This window comes from Erpetoichthys calabaricus, chromosome 4 (genome assembly GCF_900747795.2).
Source record: "Erpetoichthys calabaricus chromosome 4, fErpCal1.3, whole genome shotgun sequence".
NCBI classification, from domain to species: Eukaryota; Metazoa; Chordata; class Cladistia; order Polypteriformes; family Polypteridae; genus Erpetoichthys; species Erpetoichthys calabaricus.
In genome coordinates, this window is record NC_041397.2 from 204,034,537 (window position 1) to 204,056,004 (window position 21,468).

Genomic DNA, 21,468 nt, shown 5'->3' on the forward strand with positions numbered 1-21,468 from the left:
CTTTACTTTTGGGTTTTACTTTGTTCTGCTTTCAAGCATCCTATCAATTGCCATGTTAAGTGTCCACTTCACTTTTGTTTCAGGGGGAGCAGCTTTTATTTTCCCCAACTCAGTGTATCCTGATACAACGCCAAGAGTGGCAGCTAGACCAGGTGGAGTAGTTTATGAAGCAGATACTGTTCTCATATTATGTAACTATTTGTTTTTAAAACAGGAGTGTGCACATTCATACGTAAAAAATGCATTTGTGATTTTTAAGATAAAAAAGTTAAAAATTTTCTTTCATTTACTTAAACCAGAATATTCTTTCTATGTAAAGCTGTGCCACAGGGGTTTATAATTCTAGTCCCGCTGGTTTTAATTCCAAGCAAACTTTCAATCAGTGGTTAATGTCTGCCTTTAGCTAAACTACTTAATTAGCTCTCTGTACTTATTTCTACATTCGGTTGCAAAATTCACTACTTTGCTTCTTTTTTGTCACCTGGACATGTTCTGTACAGACTTTGCAATCTTATTTATTAATGGTAAATATTTAAAACAAACTATAAAATGATCTTGTTTTCATTATTCTCATGTTCTAATACTAAAATTCAATTTTTTATTTGAATTGCTGTGATCATGTCAGTTGTTCTGGATTGATAAAGAGCAGTGCTGGGTAATTGTACTTTGACGAGATCCTATTTTATACAGTACGTCAGATATTAAAATATATATGAACACCTTACTCTGCATAATTACAGTTATAATATAAAATTGATAATTTCCATGCTTGAATGCCAGGTCTGTGTGGAGTTTGCACTTTCTTTCCGTGTCTCTATGGATTTTCGTGCACTTTATGATGACTGGCTGCTGATGAGGGTGAGTGTGGCTGTGTGGATCAGTGTGCCCAGCAGTACGCAGATGGCCCAATTTAAGCTTGATCCCTGTCTTGCACTCCACCTGGATAAGCTCTGGTCACCCTGCAGCCCTGGATTGGATTGGGTGGGATTGAAAATTAATACATTTGTTGATTTGGGGTTTAAATATGCAAATATCTATGAAGATTCACTTATAGATTGAAAGCAAAGTTGTTGTCTGTAAGAAAAATCAATCACAAGGGTAGAACATTTTTATGATATGCAGAATCAGTTTTTCAGAGGATGATTTATGTAATGGTGGTTGATTTAAAAAAGAACATTTAAATTATGAATCAATTTACTGTATACCACAACTGTTTGTTTCCTTTAGTTTACTCCAATTCCTGCTGACAGTTCTAATATACTTAGAAAAATCTAAAATGCCCTCTGTCAATGTGTCTGGGTTGTGCATCAATCTGGCATCAGGACACAGTTGGTTGCGGTTTTGTGCTCAGTGTTGTCAGGATGGACTCATAACATTCAAGTAATGACCCCATAAACTAATTACTGTCCCAAGGAGTGTCAACATGTTACTTGTTGATTGGCACATTGGCACACTATTTCACTGTTCTCTGTACATGTTATAGTAATGACCCTATAAATCTACAGTGAAATAGAGCACTTTTTAAAAATGAATGTCTTGTCTTGCATGGATGGTTTTTTTTACTGTGCTTTTTGGTAACCTTTGCACCCCACAGTGGTAAAAGATTGTTACAGCATTTGCTCAGAAAGTACAATATATTAAAAGCATAAAGGAGATACTTAGCTTTTAGGACATAGATAGATAGATAGATAGATAGATAGATAGATAGATAGATAGATAGATAGATAGATAGATAGATAGATAGATAGATAGATAGATAGATAGATAGATAGATAGATGTTAAAGAAACTATAAAATACTGTAGATAAGAGGGAGCATCACAATGATAGATGTGAAAGGTGTTGTAACTTCTGATAGAAATAGAAATTGCTTTTAACCTAGTAAATGTATGGCCCTTGATTAAATTTTTAATCTTAACAGATTTGTCATATGAAGCAGCAAGACGGTCAGTATGGACACCACACTCTCTGCCACCTAGTAAAGGTATGAGTAAACAAGGGTTCATTGTCATTTGAGTTTGCATGGATATATTTCCCATGAGACCTTGTTTAATTTAATGTAGCTTACTTTTACGTGACAGTTATCGCAGGAGGTGGTTGACTCTTGAGTCTTGTGAAATAGTTAAATGCAAAGCAGCACAATGATTAGTAGTTGCACAGAAATTATAGTACAGCGTATAATAACATGTATCAAGGCCCAGATGCTTCAGGTCAGGTCTAAAAGTAACAGCCATTAACAAAGGTAAGCTTACAAATATCTTTGAATAAACCCACCATGCAATTCAGAACAAATGCTTAAGTTTTAAAATAATCAAAAATATTTAGATCTTAATTATGTGAATAATAAAAAAGCCTTGATACTTCTTGAAGGTTGGTAAGGATTTTAGAAGAGTTATTTTGTGGTGCTGAATTAGAAATATTTAGCTTGAATTTCAGGTTTTTGTAATTTCATGTTAGTGCTGGACATAAATTTCCAGACACTGCCTGTGTGAAGTTTGCACATTCTCCCATTACTAAAAGAGTTTTCCTCAAGGCAATGTAGTTTCACTACCACATTCTAAAGACTTGCATGTTAAGTGCATTGATGGCCCTAAGTTAGCCTTGTAATATTAAGTGTGCGTGTGTGTTGAGTATGCCCTCAGGGTTGCTTTTTATCTTGCTAGGATAGGCACCAGTTCCTTGCTAATCTTAAAACTGGATAAACAAGCTAGAAAATGGATGACTGGGCTTTGTATATACAGAGTGGCACAGATGTTCTGACTAGTGCTACAGCTTCACAAACCTATAAGCCTCAGTACAGTTCTTTCCCCAGTCTTTTTTTTTTGGTCTGTTACTGTACTCTCCATTTTCTTCCAGTTCTAAAGGAAATGCATGTTAGCTTTAATTCATCCCATGATAAGCGGCTGCTAGTATATGTGTGTGTGTGTGTGTGTGTGTGTGTGTGAGAGAGTAAGCCTTGTGACAAACTCGCATCCCCAGCCCCCAGCCTTCGTCACTTTAGAATGTCCACTGGAAATAACAGGTCTTGAAAACAAATGGAAAGCTTGAAGCCTCACTGTGAAGTGACTTGGCACTTAGGACACAGCTCATTACTTTCAGTAGGAATCCAGCTGTTTTGTAACCCTAAAAGGCAATGATTAGCATAATGTAATATATCTTGTTTGTTGTTTATTTTACATTTGATAATGTTTTCAGACAAGCAGTCAGTTTTTTGTAGTCATTATGCTATTATTAATTTAAAATTTTAATCAAATATTAATGTTCTTAAATACTATGTTTATAGGTACCCAGGCACCATCATCAGCTGTCACCAAAACCGAAGAGCAGCGTCCCCAGCTAGGTGGGCATCATTTAAGCATGTTCCTTTGCATAGCAAATTTCAGCTGGCTTGTACAAATTAACAAAATACGTCTAATGCCAAATTAAGTTTACCTTACCCCTTTCAATTAATGGGCTTTTAACACATTATTAATCTTTATATCTTTGCCTCACTACCAGTTCCTCTAGAATTGCTTTGCTATTCAGATCACCAGCATAAATCATATGTTGTTATTTTTGCCACAAGTCTGGAGCAATAGTTTCCTCCATTTATGTCATTATACCACCTTACATACTGTATCATAGATTTTCTTTTAATAAATGTATTCCAAATAAAACTCTTAGCAAGATTGTTTATTCACTGCTGTTAGCACAAATTATTTTGGATCAGCAGCCTGAGTTAATCCCATAAACCCATCTTTGAAGTCCAATTTTGTTAACTGAAAAACACTGGTATTGTGCAACATGAATCCTGCATTAAAATGATTGTGAAAAGTTAAATAAAACTATTGATCCATTTTTTTGTACCAGCTTTGCCAGTTAAGGGTCACAGGAAGATCAGAGCCAATCCCAATATTAACGAACAGGGTGTGGGTCATCTACAGGACTCATTTACGAAGAAGGCCATTTTAGTCATCAATTGCCTAATACACGCATTTCTGGGGTGTAAATGGAAAATTGTATTACCCAGACAACATCTCAAGTAAACATGAGGGGAAAATGTTAAATCCACACAGATAGTGGCCAAGCCACTATTCAAGCCCAGGACAAACATTCCATGAGGTTACAGCTCTAACTGCCGAGTTACTATGCCGCCCCATATTGGGTACATTTTTAACAAAGCCCCCATATTATTATACCATACCATTTTCAGACTCTTTTAGTACAGTTCAGGGTTGCAGGGGGCAGGGCTTATCCTGGCAGCACTGGGCACAAGATTGAAAACAGCTCTGGACATGGCACTAGTCCATTGCAGCGCCCTCTCAGATGCTCACTTAAATACTGGGGCCAATTTACAGTTGTCAGACAACCTAACCTGTGTATCTTTGGCCATGTTATTGAAATATTGGTGGACTGAAAGGAAAATCCACAAAGACACTTAAAAAACTTGCAGTCTATACATAGGCATAGGATTCAAACTGAAGGCACTGGATCCATGGGGCCGGTGTGCTAACCACCTAGCCAGCAGCTCTAAAAACTGGGCATGTCTGATAATCGTAGACATATCCTGTAAATGGTCTATGGGTAGAAATGATCAGTCGAATACAGCAGTTTGATTCTTACTATATTCACTAGAATATCCAACAAGGAGACCAAACCCATACCCTCCTACAAGAGCCCAAGTCACCAGAAGAAACCTGCACAAATTCAGTAAGTGAAAAATTTGATCCCTAGACAGACAGCAAGTTTTCCATAAATCTAACTGAGAACCAGTTGTTGTGAAGTAGTACTGCTACACACGTTGGCACTCCACTGCCCGTGTATACAATAACATAGTCCATAATCCATATTTTGCATTTCCTTTTGCAAAAACTAGCAGTTCTACAATATGAAGACAAACAAAGATATGTGGCACTTGGTGCCACTGCCCTAATGTCAATTTGTTTTGCCTGCCTAAAGTAAAATCATCTCCAATGGAGGATCGCAGGGATCGTCGGGTAGAGGGATCCTTTAATCGGATTGGCTGGCCCAGAGCTGACTCAGCTGTGGAATGGCCAATAGGGGGAGGCAGCTTGATGGTTGAGGTCTAAAGGACTCTGAACAAATTCAAATCATATTATGTGATATAATCTACTGTTAAATTCAGCTCTGTACTTGTAATATTTTTATTTTACTATTATATTGAGGATTACTTGTGCCCTCTTCTGTGTATTGTGCTGTTTTGACTCCCTTCTTTTTGACACCCACTGCACGCCCAACCTACCTGAGAAAGGGGTCTCTCTTTGAACTGCCTTTCCCATGGTTCCTTCCATTTTATTTGCCTACAAGGGTTTTTTTTGGGAGTTTTTTCTTGTCTTCTTAAGAGAGTCAAGGCTGGGGGTTTGTCAAGAGGCAGGGCCTGTTAAAGCCCATTGTGGCACTTCTTGTGTGATTTTGGGCTATACAAATATAAATTGTATTGTATTGTATTGTATCTGCCTGTTCATGGTATTTTAAGCAAGCCACTGCTCTAAGAATATATGATTTGTTTTAATGATATGAAGGTCCAAAATAAAAATGAAAATTTAAGTGTAGTAGTAGCATTTCCTCTTTATGTCATTCTTCTGCTCACAAAGTCATGTATCATTTTTGAAAACATTTTGAATGAAATGAAATATAACAAAACTGTTTATGCTATTATTTTTAGATCCCTACCAAATTCTTGGACCAACAAGCAGCCGCCTTGCAAATCCAGGTAAGAATCAAATGGGCTTAAGCCGTTTACTGGCACAAAATCTAATGCTCAAGTTTAGTAATAATGGATTTTAAATGTAATATTTTGTCTATCATTTAATAAGAAAATAATTTGTTTTGGGGCTGATTGTACTAGAGTTTGGAATAATGTACATTTTTATGTATCAGTGTGCCCACTATAGCGAACAAGTCATTTTTTAAAGAAAAAAGTCATTGTGTTTTACTCACATAGGATAGATTTCAGATTCATGTGTAAGAAAAGGCACTTAACTTGAATCTTCACTAAGCATTTACATTCGAAAACTCACATACTTACAAGCATTTCCACACTAGGCTAACTTAATCAACCATGGAGACTAATTTTTTAAAAATGAAGCCACTCTTCGTTATTTTGTAAGATAACTATCCAAACGGAGTTCTAACTCACATTGATCCCTGTTTTATTCATATGTACCTTGAAGGTGGAAAAAATCTACAATAGTCTATTATTACAACTGCCTTATTACTGATTCCAAAAGGAAAAAGTTGGTGGTTGGTATACAGTATGGTTTATTGTATTCAGGTAATGACTGTGGGCAAGTATTAGTGATGCCAGGATAGACTTTTCATGTGCAAAGCTTTCCCCTAACTGCAGCATGGGCTACATTCACTATTATGAACTACCGTGCAATGCTCTAATCATGCTGTTTTAGTTTCAAGGTGACATAACATACAAAACAAACAATATTGTGAAGAGATCAGCATAATGTCATTTAAACATTCTGGTGATCTGGGGAGTTAGCTTTGATTTTCCATATAGGATAACTGTCATCTTTAATGTGACAGTAGAACTGTCACCATTCATACAGACATTTAAGATTTAGCAGAGAGATTTAGCTTTAGCAGAGATTTAGGCTTACTGATGCCTTTGATCCTTATGAAGGTCTGTAAGAGGTTTAATTTCTTTAGACTGTCAGAGTAAGACGTCCATTTTAGGTCATTTGATGCCTTTGGATTGTTTTTTTTTTTTTGTTTTTTTTTTGCACAGCTTGTAGAGCTGCTCTGTCTTTTTTTGCAGTGTGGTGCCCAGAATTGCACACAGTACTCCAGATGCGGTCTCACTAGTGCATTATACAGTCACCATGACATCCCTTGTTGATATTCCACAGTTATTACAATATACCCTCATTTTATTTGTCTTATGAATTGCTTCTCCACATTACCTAAATGATCTGAATGTTGTTTTAACAGAACCCCTAAATACTTTTTAACATTTGCTTCCTATAGGTCATTATCTTATATTTATAAATAATATTTGTTTTAGCTGTATAAACTTGTCTAGTTTAAACGTGTCTATATTAACTTTCATATTGAAATGGTTGTATCAAATTGCACCCATACATAAGAGAATAAAGCATTATTAAGGAAGACATATGATGTGTGACTGCTCATAATATCTGTAAACCTACTTGTAAAACTACCAGCTGTTAAAATTTAACATACAGTATGAATAAATGCCATAACCTATTTTGTAACATTGTAACAAATACATCCATCCATTTTCCAACCCGCTGAATCCGAACACAGGGTCACGGGGGTCTGCTGGAGCCAATCCCAGCCAACACAGGGCACAAGGCAGGAAACAATCCTGGGCAGGGTGCCAACCCACCGCAGGACACACACAAACACACCCACACACCAAGCACATACTAGGGCCAATTTAGAATTGCCAATCCACCTAACCTGCATATCTTTGGACTGTGGGAGGAAACCGGAGCGCCCGGAGGAAACCGACGCAGATACGGGGAGAACATGCAAACTCCACGCAGGGAGGACCCGGGATGTGAACCCAGGTCCCCAGGTCTCCCAACTGCGAGGCAGCAGCGCTACCCACTGCGCCACCGTGCCACCCGTAACAAATACATGCAGGTTCATATTTTTATATGGCATATATTGTCACATTAACAAAATCCTATTAAATTCTTACTTGCGCCATGATTAGTGAGAATTATTCCCTTACTTTGAACCTTCTGTCTTGCTTCTCTGAAATACCAATTTTACCTCAAAGTTATCAATTATATTTAGGGAAGACCCATAGTTAAGGCATATACATTTGTGTTGTGATGGCTGACAACTGACTTTTATGCATGGTAACTTGTCAAAGACTTTACACTTTCATACATTTTTTATACTAAGCTATTTAAAATATGCAAAATGTAAACAAGTGTACTATTTAGGTCTTTTGGCTTCCAGTAGCACTTTTGGCATACCAGAATTTTATTTTATGCATGTAGATGTCTATAAAACTTACACAATTAATGATATCTGTCTTTTTTGTTGCTAATGTTCAAGCACCATTTACATTACATCAGTCAAACAAAGGCATGCTGGATTCCGGTCTGTAAAAAAAATACACCAACTGAGATTTAATCGTTAACTAAACCTGAGAGCCTCGCAACCACCTGCTGTCCATGAAAATATTGTCAGTGAACTGCCTAATTTGAAAAAACAACACATCAAGTTTAGAAATGAATGGCTTTGAGGTGAAAACTAGACCATAACAAAGAAAGACCTTGCAGACTACGCAAAATGCATGATTCAAGCACAGCCTTCTGGGGCACCAGGTGTTTGCTAATCAGTGAAATTCTAACAAGCAATTGAAAAACAATTTTTGACATACCTGAAATTTCCACAACAGGACTCTGCACTTCTTTGAAACAGGAGCATCATACTGCTCGCTTCTTTTCCAGAAAGTGGAAGGAACGAACTTACAGTAAGACTTCCTTTGTGGCTTTTCCAGTTTAGTGCCTTCAGATGGTCCTCCTCAGCGGTGGGTAAAGATCAGGCTGCCACTCAGCCCCATTCTGATCAGTGTAATGCATTGTGCTTGATATATTTCTAATATTGATCTGCTTTCTCTTTTTCACATTACTATGGCTACCTTTTGGGAGCAGGTGGTACTGGTCTTTTCATACCTCCTTGCTGACATGTCCTGCATAGCCTTAACTGGGAAAAGCCCAAGTTGGAAGTGCAAATATGCAATTTAAAGATAATTTCATATAAAACAAAAAGCAATGTCTTTCTAAATAAGAAATTACATTCAATACATAACAGAAAATTGGAAAAAAATGCATAAGAAGACAAATTTTAGAGTTGTAAACACTTCAATAATATAGTAAGTTAAATTACCGATGGAAGTATATTACTTTTTTTAATCAGCATCTGGTGGGGCTATGCCCCACTGGCCATTAATGCAGAAATGCAACTGTTGGCTTCCATTCTTAAATATTTTGTTTCAATGCTCTTCAACAGTCATCAGACATCCACCATGCCAACCATCATAAATTCTATAATGTATTGAAAGAGTTTGAATCAAAAGCTGCACAAAAACTATTGCTAATGCTATCTCTTAAGCCAGCATATTTCAGGAATGTTATCCGTTCTCCTGAACTAGCACATCCTCCATTTGATCCGTTGAAAAAAAAATGGTGATGTTAAAAAATGACTTTTATTGGCATGTTGTATTTCCAAGCATTTTGTTTTATTATATGGCATTTAGCTTAGATAACTGCCAGGATACACGAAGAACCTAAACCTCAATTCTCCTAGTCATCAATAAGACCCATTTCAACAGAATTTATTAAATAGTGAATTGAATATTTGTGGGTATGGCTGAAAAAGTACTGAGGAGGGTGACTAGGAAACAGTGCTTTAAACAAAGGGTTATAAGATTTAGAACAAATTAGTTATTAGGTAATCAAATGCTTTAAATCAACTTAATTGAATACTCAATCTCTAAAACTTCAGATATTCCCAAAAAGTGAACTACATCATCTAATGTGTTAATGCTATACTTAATCATGATTTTTCATGGTAATTCAAAAGGCTTGAGAAATTTGTCAAAAGTCACTTGATTCTGAATTGCTTAAGTAACTGTAAATTTCATAATTTATACTGGAGCTAATAATTCCCTTTGAGGAAATTTACCTGTTCCTACTCTCTGTGAACATATTCTATCATCTTCTAGTGGGATACAATTTCTTACATCTGGATTGTTTGGGATTTAACTTATTTTTTCGCCTATTTATGGACTGAAGTACAGTACCCTTTCACCTTTGGCATGGTTATGAATAAAGTTAAAGTTCATTACTGAACAATGCCTTTTGTGTTTAGCAGCACCCAATGTCAGATACTGTCAACAGAATTTTTATTTTCTGTTGGCTTCATTTACCAATTTCTGGTTCTCTATGAACTGGTGTCTTTTAAACAGCAGGTAAGGTTATAAAATATTTGAGATAATTTCCTCAATCATGGGTGAATTTGCTTACATAACACTTACAAACAGCATTCTAATGCTACGGAAAGGACACACTAAATTCATGCCCTCAGTTGGAATTCAGCAAAATATATTATTATGACATTATTTTGATTTTGTTCATTCAGTCTTGTCCATCCATATTATAAAATACTACTGCAGTTTAGTGTTACGAAAAGCTTGATATTAAGAATAAAGTAAAAAACAACAATCCTGGAAAGCATGTTAGTTCTATGTGAAGTCATGAACACACCCACACCTACTTATGCTACAGTCAGTGATATGCATAACACATCTTTATGAAAACTCACCCAAGCAGAGGTTATTTTAACTCCACACTCCTGTTGTAAATTGCTGAGCTCCCCAAAATGAGGCTTGACTCCAAAATTTTGCCTCAGACTTCACTGAAGTCTACCATCAAGGGGAGCCTTACCCCAAATTCAAGAAGCAGGCTTCAGGCCTGCACAGCCCCAATACCAAAAAAAGGACAGGCTTATTAATTTAAAAATAAAAATAGAAAGGAAAGGAGAGTAGCAGGGAAACAATCCGCGTGTTAACATACCCAAAAACAATAATTCTTTATATCCAAATGTTTAGTTTGTTAACAAGAATAAGTTTCATTCAAGAGGCAAAAAGAGGTTATGCCTGAAAGGTACACTTTGGGCAAAAAAAAAAAAAAACAGTCAACAATCCCAAATATATAATAGTGTAAGAAAGCCAAAGTCCAAAACCAGAAAATCACAGGATGAAAAACAACAATCATTGAAGAATCAGAAACCAAACGTCAAAGGAGAGCCAAGGAGCAGTATTCAGATTCTAATGCCACACCAACCGACTTGTGGTCGGCTGAGCTCTTAAATATCACTGGGGATGGACCCACAAATTTAATGTAAGGTGGCCCACCCCCATTAGGCTCAATGTGCAAAGAATAGGGTGCAGAATATAAGAAACAAATAAAGGCATTATTAACATCATATGTAAATGAGCAATAATATAATACAGTAATCCCTCCTTGATCGCGGGGGTTGCGTTCCAGAACCTCCCATGAAAGGTGAAAATCTGCGAAGTAGAAACCATATGCTTTTATGGTTATTTTTATATTGTCATGCTTGGGTCACAGATTTGCACAGAAACACAGGAGGTTGCAGAGAGACAGGAACTTTATTCAAACACTGGAAACAAACATCTATTTCTTTTTCAAAAGTTTAAACTGTGCTCCATGACAAGACAGAGATGACAGTTCTGTCTCACAATTAAAAGAATGCAAACATATCTTCCTCTTCAAAGGAGTGCGCGTCAGGAGCACAGAATGTCAGAGAGAGAGAGAAAAGCAAACAATCAAAAATCAATACGTGCTGTTTGATCTTTTAAGTATGCGAAGCACCGTGCGGGAAGCATGTCGCTTGACAAAGCAGCCACAAGTAAGCCCAACAAGGAAGGGAGCAATGTGAAGGTAATCCTTTAGCATTTTTTGAGGAGCGGTCGTATCCTCTAGGGGTGCGAACAGCCCCCATGCTCACAATATATTTGAGGAGTTTTATTTAATACGTAATATGTGCTCTGATTGGGTAGCTTCTCAGCCATCTGCCAATAGCGTCCCTTGCATGAAATCAACTGAGCAAACCAACTGAGGAAGCATGTACCAGAAATTAAAAGACCCATTGTCCACTGAAACCTACGAACCAGCAAAAAATCTGCGATATATATTTAAATATGCTTACATATAAAATCCGCGATAGAGTGAAGCCGCGAAAGTCGAAGCGCGATATAGCGAGGGATTACTGTAATAATAATAACAGTACATGTTTTATATAGCTCCTTTCCCATGATTAAACAATCTATAATAAATAAAGCAAAAAGAACAAATGAACTACAAAATTTAAATTAAAAGAAGATAAAGAGAACGAACAAAAAGAAAAGACAAATGGGCCAAAGAGAAGACTGAAAACTCCACACCAACTGTGATCTGGTTGTAGTTATCACATTGCTTACAATATGGGGAAATGTGTCTGGTTAATGGAATGCAACCCTGGACTGCATAAACTGATTATACAATGTCCAAAAATAAAAGTGTCTGCTGATGCATTCATTATATGACTAGTAAGCTTACCCTTGTTCTTTGAATTTAAATGATGTATCATAGTTCACAAAATATGCAATATTTATAATTCATAGGATCCCCATTAGTCAGTCACTGAATTAACATATAGAAGTGAAAAAGTTAAAAAATAGCATTTTCTGTATGGTCTGGGAACCAGTAATACTTACCTTGACCCATCCTCAGGCCCTGACCTATTTGCATCCTACAGTCAAATATTTTTCTAATGGGACTAAAGCATTAATCTTTATTTTCTGTGACTGCTGTGTGAATATGTCACTCAGGATTCTAATTAACCTTTGTTTTTCTTCTCTTGACATTTTTTCTCAATTGCCAGGGAGTGGTCAAATTCAGCTTTGGCAGTTCTTACTGGAGTTACTGTCAGACAGCTCCAACTCTAACTGCATCACATGGGAGGGCACCAATGGTGAGTTCAAGATGACAGACCCTGATGAAGTGGCCCGGCGCTGGGGAGAACGTAAGAGCAAGCCCAACATGAACTATGACAAACTAAGTCGTGCTTTGCGCTACTACTATGACAAGAACATCATGACCAAAGTGCATGGCAAGAGATATGCCTACAAGTTTGATTTCCATGGCATTGCCCAAGCCTTGCAACCACACCCTCCAGAATCGTCAATGTACAAGTATCCATCTGACCTTCCCTATATGAGTTCATATCATGTTCACCAACAAAAGATGAACTTTGTTGCTCCACATCCACCAGCCCTTCCTGTTACGTCCTCCAGCTTTTTCTCTGGTCCTAACACATACTGGAATTCGCCACCTGGAAGCATTTATCCTAATACTCGGCATCCCCCTACTCATATGCCATCTCATCTTGGCACATACTATTAAAAGTCAGGTTTTGTCAACTGTGGCAATAAATAATGGACCTTTATAGAAGGCAAACCTAAGTAAATACAGGGCAAAAAGAAAAAGGATGAAAAGGGATAGAAAAGGTCATACAGTACATGCCTGTTGGCACAGAGAATGATAGTTAGTAGGTTTGGACATATATGTTATTCCAGGATGTTTGAAAAACTGATATATGAAAAACCACCAAACAATGCAATAAATGAAGAGATTGAAGGAAAGAGCATGTAGATGCAAGGGACTGTGGAAGAAACGAAGAAGAAGGAGAAGAGATCTGAAGTGTAAGACATGTATAACCCATTATGATGAGCTTACTAGAGGAACTACACAATAACTGCATGACTTTATTATGAAATATATATGAAAATACCTTATTTAATAAATCCAACATATCAGAGTGAATGGCAAAGTAGAAAAGAGGCACATCCACTGAAAGCCATGAAAAAGACAAAGGGAGACTTCTTTTCTATGTGTATTTTATAAGAGGAGGGGTTTTTTAGCCTTACAGTATCAAAATGTGAAACAAATGAAATGGTTATAGGATGTTTTATTTTGTGGAGAGCACAAGACTTTTGAGCCATATGACAAAATGAGGAGGTTTGGTGGTTTGACAAAGATAAAATGAAGATACTGTCTGAAGCTGGATGTACATGAAAAGCAACAATGTTTCAAGAAACAGGAACTGCATGATGAAGAATGAGACTGCACTCAAAACCAACAACTGGACCATAAAGTATTCTTTATTTTGGGCACGTAGTGCCAACGTTATCAGTATTAAACTACTATTTATGGTGGTGCATATGGCATTATTGAAGTTAAACTGATTACTTGAGTAATCTTGGTTTTACAGGGGGGGGGGGGGAGTGTAACCTAGAAATATGTATCACTTTCTCTCACTCTATCAAATTTGAAAACTGGAATATGAGCTGCCTTTTAAAATTTTCTGTAGACCTCAAATGTTTTAAGGGAATCTTCTCTTTTGCCTCTAGAGGGTGCAGGTATTCCCCTTTATTGCCAAAATGAATTCTCAAAAGTGCCAATTTTATCTTTGGTTTTTTTTTTTTTTTTCTGAGTCGCGAACGCTGTGCGTTTGTTAGATGAACTTTACAATGCAGTGTTATTTTGTTCTCTTTTTATATTATAATTATGTAACTTATGCATTTATACACTACGAGTTGATCTCGGCCATCTGAAATCGAAGACCAAAGTAAAAAAAACAAAAAAAAGAAAAAAAAAAACAAGCAATAAATATAGAAATAGCAAGATGAAAAGGAAAACAAAATATTTGTGGCCTTGAATTTTAACTCTGTATGCTTTTATGTTTACAATCTATAAAATACTTAGAAATGCAAGTAGTATGCAATGAAAAAATAATAAGCTTGGTCTGGCATGGCATTTCAGACATATCTTTATTTTTACATTACCTGAAGAAGGAGAAGCTGAAAGGGTAATGTACAGGGACCTTGTAATGTCAGGCAGAGATTTTACTCATAAAATAAAAGGGAAAGAACATCTACCATAGTATGCAGTACATTTTTTCCATTGTGTAATTCTAATAAAGTATTTTTAACACAACTGAATCTTCCGTCTTTCTTTAAGAATGAGATCTGAATTTCATTCATAGGCAGGTTACCTTTTTACAAGAGGATGAATGGCACCTTAAATATTAAACGGCTAGTTTTAAATTTATTTCAATGTGATCATGGGTGTTGGTGTGACATGCACTGGAGGCTCCTCAAGGTTTGCTTCCTGTCTTCTGCCCAATGGAATATGCTGTAAATTGGATTCAGTGAGTTTGGGAATATTATGATTATGAAGTTAATTCAATAGTTTAAATACTCTTCTAACCCTGGGGAGTTAAACTCAGATCCTGGAAGGCTGCAAAGTTTCATTCCTGCCACTTTTTTCCACAAGAGCTGCTAACTGAACAAACGTAGTTGTAATTAACTTGTCTTTTATGATTTAGATCCCTTAATTGGTTGGGTTTTTTTTCCACCAGCTAAAAAATAATCAGATGCAAAGAACACTAACATTTCACTTCCTAACTTGTATCCATCATAAAGTGTTGGTTCCAATAAAATAGTTAAAAAGAGAAAGGTGAAGATCTAAGATCTAGTGCACACTAACAGGTATACTGTACATCTGAAAACTCATTCTATCGAATTATTGGAAATAAAAGTGTAGTTCTAAGCAAAATATCAATGAGAATGACGCACTGCTTCAAAACCGCATCGCCACTAATATGTAAACGCACAACTGAGTGGTGTGTGCCTTTATTGTCAGAACCGCGATGTACAACCAGTCATTATGCTCTCATAGTGATCTGTCTACTCGTATCTCTGCACTCTCAGTGTGTTTCTGCCGTTAGTTAAGGTAAGTTAATTTTGTGTAGTATATTTGTTAATATCATTTTATAGTTTTAGCTAAAAAAATTGAAGAAAAAGGAAATATGATTGAATGTTTTTATTTACTGCGGTGGGCTGGCGCCCTGCCCGGGATTTGTTGCTGCCTTGCGCCCTGTGTTGGCTGGGATTGGCTCCAGCAGACCCCCGTGACCCTGTAGTTAGGATATAGCGGGTTGGATAATGGATGGATGGATGTTTTTATTTATTCTAATAATGAAGGTTGAACTGACGGTTAATAAAATAGAAAATCTAATTATTTTTTATATTATGTTTTTTTTTTTGGGACTGGCACACTTATTCCTATTCAAGCCACGACAGAAAATGGGTCCTAAAAAGAAGTCGGGGGCAAAAAATCTGAAAGAAAAAAAAAACATACTGAAAGACAACAAGTACTCAAATACTTTAAAACAATGGATTTCAACCGGAAGTAAAAATTTAAGTGAAGGTCCGACACACCACTAATATGTAAATGCACAACTGAGCGGTGTGCGCCTTTATTGTCAGAACAGCGATGCACAACCAGTCATTATGCTCTCATAGTGATCCTCTTTCTACTCGTATCTCTACACTCTCAGCGTTTTTCTACCATTTTTTTTAAATATTGTAATTTTTTTTTGTTAATAAACAATTTTGCTTTGCGCCCCTTCTCCCACAGCACCACAACAACATATAACTATGCGTGGGGAAGTTAGATGCATACAATCTGTATTTATTGACAGATTTTGAGGAAGCTTGACATCTAAGTTCCAACTATGGTCCTTTGATGCTAATTAGATTTTGATTAAGCTTGATGGCGCACAAAATGTTCGACCATTACACACGATCGAATTTTGTTCTGTCCTGAATCTGTTTTTTTATATATTGTGTTAATTTTATCAAAAGTATTGTAATTTGTTTATGTAAATAAATAAAATTCAAAAATAGTATTTTTTTGTTTTTTTTGTGAATACAATAAATTTGTTTTATCCATTTTGATTAGAGAAGGGCACTTATTTTCCCATTCTGTACCAGGCGTCGTTTTGCCATGTTACGACTCTAACTCAAGAAGCTGGCATGAGTAGGGTGGGACTCATGACAATACACCTATTTATTTTATTCAGTTACTCAACTTATGAATCATGCAAAGATTTACAGTGTACCAGTTTGTGACAGTGAGAGACCGGCAGTGACATTATATGTGCTGGAGTCATTGCATTTATCAAAATTGATACATTATTTTTCTAATGCTATTGACTGTTATGAGATGTATTAACATGAACAATATCCACTCGATAACTAATTTTTGACCAGTTCCAAATTTTTGTTTTTGCTTAAATCACTCATAGAGGAGAAAGTGAGTGATGATATTGCATAGCTGCATATCACACATCTTCAACCTCGAAGACATCTTTTAAAGTTTAGACAGACTGTTAATTTTCCAGGTTTCCTGAAATGATTCAAATCACACTATAATTTAGAAAGTGTACTCATAATACAACAATAAGATTATCAGTAATAGTAGAGTGTGTTAAGGCTTAATTAAAGTTTTTTGGCCTCTTCTGTGAATTGAAACATTGTTGAATCGTCAACAATGAATGAAATAAACTAAGGGTAACCTTAACTTGTATGAACCCGGATCTCAAGCTTGCACCACACATAATATAGTATTCTGTTCTTTAAGTAGAGTAACTAAGACCACTCAGTCGTAAGCCAAACACAGCATTCCTTAACTTTGAATCTGTAATCCTCAACCTGAAACCACTTCACTTTATGGATCTCTCCACTTCATCTCTCTTCTTGTTCCAACTCCATCTGCAACATTATTAATCCTGTAACAGCACACCATGTATATATACTTTTTTGTGTCAAAATCTTACAGTACAGTATTTAATATCATTTTTTGTATTGATCAACATAAAAATCCTCTTTTGTTTTGCTGATGTTGAGTTGAAGGTTGTTGTTCCTGCACCAAAAGACAAAGTCCTCCACAACCTTCCTGTATTTGGACTTTGATCCATTATTAATGCGGCCTATGAAGGACGAGTCATCTAAAAATTTCTATAGATGGCAAGCACTGGTATTGTACTGGAAGTCTGATGTGTAAACAAAAAGGGAGATAAGACAATTCCCTGATGTGCTCCAGTATTACACATCAATTTCTGATACGTAATCCGTCATCCTCATAAAGTGATGTCTTTTTATCATGTAGTCCTTGATCCAGGAGATTTTGGGGTTATCAAGATTCAAATCCTTGAACTTCTTCCTCAGTCGATGAGGCACAATGGTGTTAAAAGCACTGGAAAAGCCAAAGAACATGATCCTGACTGTGGTGCCGATTTTGTCCCAAGTGAGAGTAGGCTCTTTGGAGCATGTAGATGATAGCATGTAGGACACAAATTTCTTAAAAGTTAAGTATCTGATTGAAAAGGGAGGAATAATCAAGGAGAGCAACTAGAGGCCTAAGGGACCTTAAATGAAACTACAGTCTTCTATAGCTGAGTAGGAATATGTTATACCTACATCACATATACTGTACTTTAATTGTTGAAGTAACATCACGTTTTGACTGTGGTATGTAGATGATTTTCACACCAAGTGAGATTCTATGATCTCATGAGACCAAAAGTCGTTTTTTGGTTTCATTGCTAGAGACTGCTTCGTCCAGGCATACAAGAAAATCTTATGTCACATTGAATATATTCCTTCAATAAAGCATAGTGGTGTGAAGACAGAAAGTGAATGAAAAGGAAAATCCACTGTAGCTTGTAAGAGATCTAGGACTTGGGAAACGATTCAAGACAGGGTGAGGGAAAAAAAAGCTATTCTGGTGTGACTTCAAAAGCAAATTGACACTTACTAAGCCCTAATCGAGTGGAGAATTGAAACTGAACCTGCTTTTCTCCAGTGATTCTCATCACATGTCCTGGTCTACTGTAGTAAACCGTCACCCTGAACACTGCTGGTTACTGACTTGTACCCAATGTGCTTTGTCTCAATGGAAGCTTAAAGCTGCAATAAGACGGTTAAATGAGAGGATGTATAACAAAAGAGCGCAATTTAAATTTAAATACACTGCCTCTCTGACACTCTGTCATGTACAGTATATCTTTTATATTGCTCATTGAACTCTTCTGCTGTGATGGCATGGTACAGTTGTAGAATGTCTAGAATAAAAAAGTCAGCAAGTAGTCTGAAGATGAAGAGAATCAAGACAGAGGATGAAAAATAAGTACATCTTCAGCATTTAGTCTATAGGTGTCATGCATTCCATTTTCCTGGTTCAGTAATGCAGATAGATCTTAATCTCACAACTATGAGCTCTAGTCCATTCATCTGCCAACTTACCAAAAAGAGTAATGATCAGGGTGTGCTTCATATTATCTTAAACTGGTTGGCCCCAAATCAAACTCACATGCAAGCTTCATGCCGATTTATTAAGACTATGATTCAATATGAAGACCACTTTCCTGAATATTCTTTTTATAGTGACACTAAATGGCACACCTCTTGCTGTGAATCCATTAGCTAATTTATTAGAGATTTTAAAAAGTTAGTAAAGAAGAAAAGAATCCAAAAGGCAAGGAATAAAAAGTGTTTCCAGGCTTACCCCCGACTGCAGGGTGAGCAAGTTACTAGCCACACACCATCTTAGGAGCTCTTGTGGTGGGTGTAGTATGTTTTTGGTTGGGGTCATTCAGGTATTCTGAGCGTGGTCCATTGTTATGTGGCTTTCAGCTAGGATGAAGAAACACCCAAACAATATTTTGCAACTGGCCTGGCAATGCGTGAGAATCCTTAAGTAGTGCGGATTAGTGAATTCCGCCAAGGCATTATTCGCAGCAAATTTACTGCGTTCATGTTCGCCTTTGTTCATCAAATTATTTACTTAGGATAATTTTTTTCCCCCGCACCCCATAATGCTTTGCAAGGCCTGCACAACATCTCCCAGAGCTGTAACAGCCAACATTGCATGGGACCATCCTCTTAGTATATAATGCTTATCGGTTGCATTACAGACTCTGTAGGACTTAGTGGTAGAACAGATTTATCTCTATGTTTATTTCATTTTCTTTGCCTGTGTGCAGCACCTTCTCCGTTCCCACAGGCACACAACACAGTCCCGAACACAAGCACAATCCACACAATACTATACTTTACTTTCTTTTTCTTTCTCCTCCACTCTTCTCCAGCAAGCTTCGTCCTCCTCCTCCCGACTCTAGCTCCCAGAGTGGTGGCTGCTGGCTCCTTTTATAACACCCCCGGAAGTGCTCCAGGTGCTCGTTGACCTACTTCCAGCAGCACCTCCGGGTGTGGCGGAAAACCCACCCAAGACGGCTCAGCAGCTGTTGCAGCACCCCCTGACCGCACCCCCGGATCCCAACATGGCTGTAGATGACTCCAACTCCCATGAAGCCCTGCAGGAATCCGAGGCACCACTGCAACCCATGGGGGCTGCCATCTAACGTCCTGGGGGAGGTACTGTTCTGCCCATTCTTGCCCCCCTGGTCCTCTCCGTGAAGAGGCTTCCCAGCCGGACAAGGTCCCTGGCCGTCTGTGACAGCATCAGCATAGACAGTTTGGAAAGCCTTCAGCATGACTTCAAAAAATAGAATGAGCCAGCGGCTTCAATCATGACATACCATTTTGAATTTCCTGTCTTTAATAGACCTACATATTTTATCTGAGTTTTGACTACAGTTTCGGCATTTCTGGTTTGTTTTGACACAATACATGTGCAGTGGTTAGCACTGCTGCTGTACAGCTCAGGTCACTCTGTTGGCCACAATATTCGGTCATTGATAGTTAGCAGATGTTTCCCTAGCCATCTGAGGCAGTTTAAAGGTGTCTGTACCATTATAATCCTGTCAAACCTATTTCAGTTAGTCCTTCCCCATTGACTTCAGAGCTTTTTGCTGAGTTCAGAGGTATTTACGAACACTTCCATGATTTCTCTGAACTCGAGGCGAAGCGAACACTGTAAAGTTTGCTCATCGCTATCCTCAAGTTAAAAGTCTAGCCAAGTCTATTAAGAATGCTGTCTCTACTCCAGTTTAGGGCAACCCATATAGAAAATGGAAGAATGTATGGATAGATCATGTGAATAAACATTACAAGAGAGATCTGTAGAACAGCAGCAGTAGTTGTTTATATGAAATGCTGTAACATTTGACCAGATGATACTACTGACTCTGGGTTTCAATTTGCATAGTTTGACACTAAATTTGTTACTCAGGCAATTTAACAATTGTGAAACACGAAATTGATTAAACATTTATTGGTGATTTTACAGGGTTTTTGGGTGTAAAGAAGGAATGCTTTTTCATAAAACCTTGTCCACATTTTAACGTTTACTTGTGTTTATGCAGCTGTGTAATACATGTAATGCATACCACACCAGTACAATTAATTACATTTTTACCTCTCACTCACCTCACCATGGAGGAGTTCAGAACATTTTTTTAAATGTGACATGCTGCATGTTTTTCACAAAGATGATATTATGTTTCCTCCACAGGATAACTCACTACATGGAAAGTTGTCACATTAACTAACCACCTTATCCTAGCTGAGGATATGCACACTTCTGGTGATTTTTTATCCACTAGAGATTTTTATTTAAATAGTAAATAAAAGGTAAATTTCATATGAAATTAATGCATGAAAATGCTTCTTGTGTGAATGGCACAAATTTTAGAGGATGTGAAATGCAATTTATTCTAAAAGCACAAGAACTGTTTCGTTCATCTCTATTAGCACCGTAATGCAAAAATTGCGACTGCATGATTCAGCAGGTTGAATAAGTAGCAGAATGCTATAAATGGTATATATTTGGTAATTATTACAATCAAATCTTGAATCAGAGAAAGTGCTTGAAGAGAGTCCGGGGAAAAACAGAAACACTGAAGGGATAAAAATGTTGGAAGGAGTCCGCTCTACAACAACGGGCAGAGGTCTGAAAACCGGGTGAGGCAAATGACAATTATCATCATAGCTAGTGATGAACCTGCAGGAAGTTTCTCTTTGAAAAAAAATTGACAAAACTATGGTATTTCACGATCAGCAATCTTTGAGAAATTAACACAGGAACAATAATGTTTTACTGTC

At 37.1% G+C, this 21,468-nt stretch overlaps 1 protein-coding gene across 4 annotated transcripts in view; it reads left to right on the forward strand.

The window, feature by feature from the left end:
* The window catches only part of erg (ETS transcription factor ERG), a 317,870-nt gene extending 303,634 nt beyond the window's left edge, over positions 1 to 14,236 (forward strand). For 3 of the 4 annotated variants that reach the window (XM_051926840.1, XM_051926842.1, XM_051926841.1), the window contains 6 exons: positions 84 to 152; positions 1,921 to 1,983; positions 3,283 to 3,339; positions 4,614 to 4,688; positions 5,665 to 5,712; positions 12,441 to 14,236. In XM_051926840.1, the coding sequence (XP_051782800.1) occupies positions 84 to 152; positions 1,921 to 1,983; positions 3,283 to 3,339; positions 4,614 to 4,688; positions 5,665 to 5,712; positions 12,441 to 12,961 (833 nt within the window). In that variant the 3' untranslated portion in view covers positions 12,962 to 14,236. The remainder of the gene's footprint in view (positions 1 to 83; positions 153 to 1,920; positions 1,984 to 3,282; positions 3,340 to 4,613; positions 4,689 to 5,664; positions 5,713 to 12,440) is intronic. The other variant, XM_028800209.2, reaches the window with a different exon arrangement.
* The last annotated feature ends 7,232 nt before the right edge of the window (positions 14,237 to 21,468 follow it).